This window comes from Convolutriloba macropyga, unplaced genomic scaffold (genome assembly GCF_964194025.1).
Source record: "Convolutriloba macropyga unplaced genomic scaffold, txConMacr16.3 SCAFFOLD_6295, whole genome shotgun sequence".
Classification (NCBI taxonomy): Eukaryota; Metazoa; Xenacoelomorpha; order Acoela; family Convolutidae; genus Convolutriloba; species Convolutriloba macropyga.
In genome coordinates, this window is record NW_027453371.1 from 1995 (window position 1) to 7234 (window position 5240).

A 5240-nucleotide genomic window follows, 5' to 3' on the forward strand; every position below is an offset into this window, starting at 1 on the left:
GATAACAATAAAAATATTGCGAAAAAATGTAAATTTTGCCGATCGATCGAGCGCCCACTACGAGTAGTACTCGTACACGTCCCGGGAGTGAAAAAAAAAAACGAGTACTAGTAGTACGGATCGACTGCCGTCTGGCCGGTGGGCGGTGGCCAGCTGTCAGCAAAATATATAGCAATCCTCGGGATTATGGATTACGATACCTCTCCCGGGGGTGGAAAAAACAAACACGATACCTCCAGGGCTCTCTAGTGAGTCTAGTCTCTACTCTCTCTAGTCTCTCCGCTCTCGATCTAGATTCTCTAGAGACCCCTAGGTATCCCCTACCTGGGACCTTCAACTTTCAAGACTCTGGAACCCTACAAGCTACAGGACACATATTTTTCCCGAAATAGGTCGGCCGATCGCTTCACCTCGGAACCTGGCGAAGCGTTTGCAAGGCTGAGCAACGGCAGGGATGCAAGTGAAGATCATCAGAAGCCACGTGCTGGTCATATATGCATGTGTAACCACTCGTGGTGCTGCTAGCTGAGATTCGAGCGGATTCGCATCGGCCAGCGACACGTCGTGCAGATTTGCGAGGTGAGCGGACAAGCGAGTTCGCCCCCCGTCCAATTGCACTCGGGCGACGTGCCCCTCCGCGTGCCTAGAGAGCTGCGTCCGGCCCGCGCAACAGCGCCTGTAACATCCAGGCTAGCGATGGGAAGGGAGGGGGCATCTCCTAGTACAGTCCTGCCGGGGCAACAGAAATTACCGGCAATGGTTGCCTTTGTGCACCACGACCAAGTCAGGGTTTCCTTTCAACGCGCACACGGTTATGCACTGCGCTATTTCAGACACCGCCTCATGCGAGGCCCTTGATCATGGATGCGCCCCATTATCCGCCTAAGCTCCTCGCTGGATGTGGACCACCACCGAACCCCCGCTCCCATCGGCTGTCCACGAAGCTCTCCTCCTTTGAGGGCCGGCCTCTGGCTGTCCCTGTCTCCCCCTGCCCTTCGATCCCCTTCTCAGACAAACAATGCACACACTTGGACACACATATCCTGGCTGAAGCACATCAACAGTATCAGTTTATGCCAGTAAATTTGATGTCTGCACCCTGGCATCGTCCGTTGTGATGTACACACAGGAGACGCCGCCAGTTACAGCTACCCGCAGTGCGACCGGGGCCTCGTTCTTCGCAGTTCTCACGGCTGCCCCCTCCGCTGTGTAGTCTCCCACAGCTTTGTATCACTCGGCTAGATCGGATGGGGCACCTTGCAATGCTGAGACTTCTTCTCCCCGGGCAGCATGCTCTACCCAGCCACAGCCGCAGCATCCTTAGACAGCCTTCAGGCTGCGAGAGCCCACTTTGGCCACACTCGCTCCCCTGCCGGCATCGCAACGCCTCAGCAACGATGACTCACCCTGGTGGCCGCCACGTACGGATTAAGGTGCAGCCCTAGGATTACTTTGTACAAGCCTAGTCTAAGTTAGCACTGCCCCCCCCCCCCCCCCCCCTTTGCAGCTGCAACTCTCGAGCCTGCCAAGCCCGACACACTTCACAGGATGGATGGGAGAACAGTGCTAGCGACAGCCAGCGCATCCGTGGGGGGGGGGGGGGGGGGGTTGGCGGATGACCATGGCGATTGACCCTATCGCCTGCTGTGTTGTGCCAGGCAGCAATCAACGGCAACGGCCAAGAGGTCGCATCTGTGTCTGAGTCTCCAGTCAGCCCAGGTCACATGGAAACAGCAGACATCGTGGAGAGGTGAGGCCGGTGTTGGAAGCTGATCACATACTTTGCGTTTCACCCAGTGCTAGTGGCCATGCCCCAGCCCATGCCACCAACCTCTCAATTCATCCGTCCCTGCGGATGCGTTCATGTCCTTTGTCTTGCTTTGGGCTGTGCGCCCGCGCGCCTGCTTCCTCTGCCGCCGTGTAGGCATCCACTGCCTCTCAGGCACGCGGCCATCAGCCACCGCTCACATATTCCATCACCACTAATGTTGCCATCAGGCAGCTCATGCTTCACCCACGTCTTAACCACCGAACCCAAAGGCTACACATGCTTCACCCACATCTGTTGCCTGAAGAGCACCGGACCCACGTCTGGAGATGATCCCCAGCGCCACCTGAACACCCTGTTCGTTCGTGGCCGGATTGCCACTGCCTGCCAGGTATTTTGACTGCTTCAACCGGAGGGACCTCGAGGCAATGACTATGATGTACGCACCGGACTGCGTTCTCCATAACCTCGCCTACGATAGCCCCGCGGTCGGCCGAAATGTGCGTCAGCATCACATACACCCTCTGCACTGCTTCTTGGACTGCCCCTTCCAACCTCTCTTGCCGCCTCCTCACCCGGCACTTCCCTGCGCCCCCGCCCCCCCCCCCCCCCCCCGGTACCCCTCACCACCGCGGCTGCTGTCTTGACTCCCAGGCTTATAGTGCGTGCAGAAGTCTATGCCCTTCAGTATGCTGCTGCCGCGGCCGCTGCCTCCTCCTCCACGCCGACTGTTGCTCCTCCGTCCCACTGTCGGCGCTCTTCCCCCTGCACGTGGTACTGCTCATCACAGCTTGGGGTGTGTGTGCATGCACGAATTGGCCTCTGCCTCATGCAATTGAAGCTCACAGATCCCTGCTTCGCTGCTTTCTGTCATGACGCAGAGTGCAAAGGAGTTTGTGCAGGGCTTCACGGCTTCTTTCCCAGAGGACACAACCTTTGTCATTGATGACATGACCTCGGGAGGCTCGGAATCTGTGGGCGTGATATGGTGAGGACAGAAGTTCAGCTCCCCCCCCCCCCCTCCCCCCCTTGGGGGGGCGTGGGTGGGCGAGCTCAATCGCTTCCGTGCACACTACCACGGCAGAATTCTATGCTCTCTCACCTCTCCCTCGGCCAAATTCGGCGACGCCCCCCTTAACCCACTCCGGCTGTTGCTACATGAAGGCACATGGAGATTGGTGGCATCGAGATTCCGATGGGGAAGGGGATCAGCTTCTATAAGATCAACAGCCAAGGTGCCTGCCCCAACCTTCTCACTTCCCACACCGACTGCCTTGAGGCAAGTCCTTGCCTGATGCACTGGCACGGCACGACCAGGACCCAGCCCCAGAAGTTTGGCGGCAGACGAGCCGGTCTCTGCAACCGGGTACGATGCGCAGTTGTCAGGTTGATTTCTGCACGCTTGCCTCCCTACCCGCAGGTGAGATAGCATACGCACGTGAGTGCCCAGAGCACTTTGCAAAGGTTGCGTTCGCCGCTCCGCCGGTGCTTCAGATGGCTGCGCCGCTGCTGCGAGGCTTTGCTCCGCTGATGTCCTCAGACGATCAAACGCAGCCGTGGTGGGAACTCGAGAGCAGGTCAGGACATGCCCTCAGCAGGCCTGTGGGTGGGGCGGCAAGCTGCCTCTGCATGGCCTTTCCATGCATTTGGGAAGAGCATTAACCCGCCACTCCAAATTCATAGACCTTGTGCTGCCGTGCTTGCAAACACGTGGATCCCACTGTGATGGCCTGTCATAGCCATGCTGCTGTCCCCTTGGCCATCCACTTGCACGCAGGCAAGATAGAGTGCAGGCATCGACGAAAACCTCAACTGCAAGAGCTGTCAGGGTTGGGGCTGGCGGAGGGCAGCAAAGCGTCTCCGTAGGGAGCACTGCCAGCGTTGAGAGCAGTGCAGCGCATGATGACCTGCAGCCGACGATAATACCGCCGACAGAGATGGCCGGGAAATGGACGAAAGATGCCGCTCGGAGTGACCTTAGATCCTATGATGAAGCGCTGGAGATGATGGGAATAAAGTGAGTGCCGGTGATCTCCGTAGCCCTTGACGCTTTTCGCAGCATCGGCAATCCCAGGAACTCAGCCTGTTCCACACCTGCACTCCTGTGGATCTGTTCGGCTCGCTCCTGCGGCTCTGCATCTCCATGGCGCCCGCTGATAAAAGTATTGCTCCTTTCCCGTGATTGCCACACCAACCCACAAGGGGCATACAAAAGACCACAGCTAGACTGATTGACGGCATCGAGCTTTCCATCACTGACAGTGACTTCACTATGCGCTTCCTGACAATTGTCCCAAACTTCAAGGTGCGGATTGTGCGGATACCCCGCTCCCCCTCCTCAACTCCATGATGACTGTGAGCTGTTCAGCCCGTGCCTGACCTTCGCGTGTAAGTGTGTGCGTGCGTGCGTTTCCTGTCCTCACCATCAGGTGACCGAGCCCTATAAGTTTGGACGGGAAGCAGAGATGAGCAGAAGGGATCTGCGTGGAGGCTGGCAGCGAGGGACAGCCACATTGCTGCCGGGTGGCGGGGTAGAGCTGGATGTGGTTGTGGGCCCAAGGGATAGCTGGGGCGTGAAAGAGGTGTTCTTTTGTGGTGCCAACGACCGAGACGAGCTCACCATCGAGTCAACGGTGACCCAGGGTGACAGAGTGGTTGGCTTCACCACAGTTTACACTCGCGGCCACGTGTGACCCGGGACACAGCACCAACAGTACGTCTAGCACGCGGCACCGGGTGGATACGTCCAAGATGGGACGGAGCTGGTCGCCGCCAAGGCCGTAGATAGCACCACATGGGGATGGTTAATGCACCAACAGATGGCACTGCTTTCGGCTTGCGGGGTGCTGTCCTGCGGAGGGCTGTGTGAGGAGAAGGGCATAGGCGGACAAGCACAGTCTGCATATGTGGACATGCCTTCCGGTTTGCAATGTGCCCGGGCCATGGGTGCCCTAGTAGCTTGTGTAAAGCAACAACTTAGAGACTGTTGCATGATCCCGCGCTGTCTTCCCCAACAGTCCTCCTAAGCACCGTCGAAACCCGCGGACGCTAATACCAACATCTCTCCCCGGGCTGCATCGCAAAGGTCTGGAAGGACACAACCTTCCCTGCGCTGTCAGTCTTCCACTGGTGGATGCTCACCTCGCTGCAAGTCTCCTCTGAGTCGGGAAGGGTCCGGGTGATGACGAACTCTGCAAATGCCACCCCTCCTTTCCCGCAGATGGACCTGGCAGGCGCGAAACATTCCGTTCCGACAATGGGACGGTACGCAACAACAGATTCAGCTTTCGGCTGCTCCTTTGGCCAGGTCTTCATGACACTTCAGCTTGGCATGCGTAGCCAAGCACGCTAGCTCGGTTTAACCACTCCTTCACTGAAAATCTGCTGCGCGTTTTGGCCGTTTGCTCACAAAATACACAGCTCTGCGGTCCACTGCACTCCTCCTTAAGCACTAGCGGACGGCGCAGTGACC

At 58.0% G+C, this 5240-nt stretch overlaps 1 protein-coding gene across 1 annotated transcript; it reads left to right on the forward strand.

The window, feature by feature from the left end:
• Positions 1 to 450: 450 nt before the first annotated feature.
• On the forward strand, positions 451 to 4707 carry LOC142358241 (uncharacterized). The gene is made up of 10 exons (XM_075409684.1): positions 451 to 579; positions 1130 to 1433; positions 1659 to 1750; positions 2160 to 2268; positions 2650 to 2756; positions 2933 to 3003; positions 3189 to 3345; positions 3546 to 3785; positions 3971 to 4073; positions 4198 to 4707. The coding sequence occupies exons 2-10, from the start codon at positions 1248 to 1250 to the stop codon at positions 4459 to 4461; spliced, it is 1329 nt and encodes a 442-aa protein (XP_075265799.1). The 5' UTR covers positions 451 to 579; positions 1130 to 1247; the 3' UTR covers positions 4462 to 4707.
• Positions 4708 to 5240: the final 533 nt, after the last annotated feature.

Excerpts from the sequence above, each read along its gene's own strand:
- LOC142358241 (XM_075409684.1), top strand. The coding sequence starts at position 1,248 with ATGGGGCACCTTGCAATGCTGAGACTTCTTCTCCCCGGGCAGCATGCT. Across the intron at positions 1,434-1,658 it reads GCCGCCACGTACGGATTAAG|GCAGCAATCAACGGCAACGG; the intron begins GTGCAGCCCTAG and ends GTGTTGTGCCAG. Across the intron at positions 3,786-3,970 it reads CTGGAGATGATGGGAATAAA|GGGCATACAAAAGACCACAG; the intron begins GTGAGTGCCGGT and ends CCAACCCACAAG.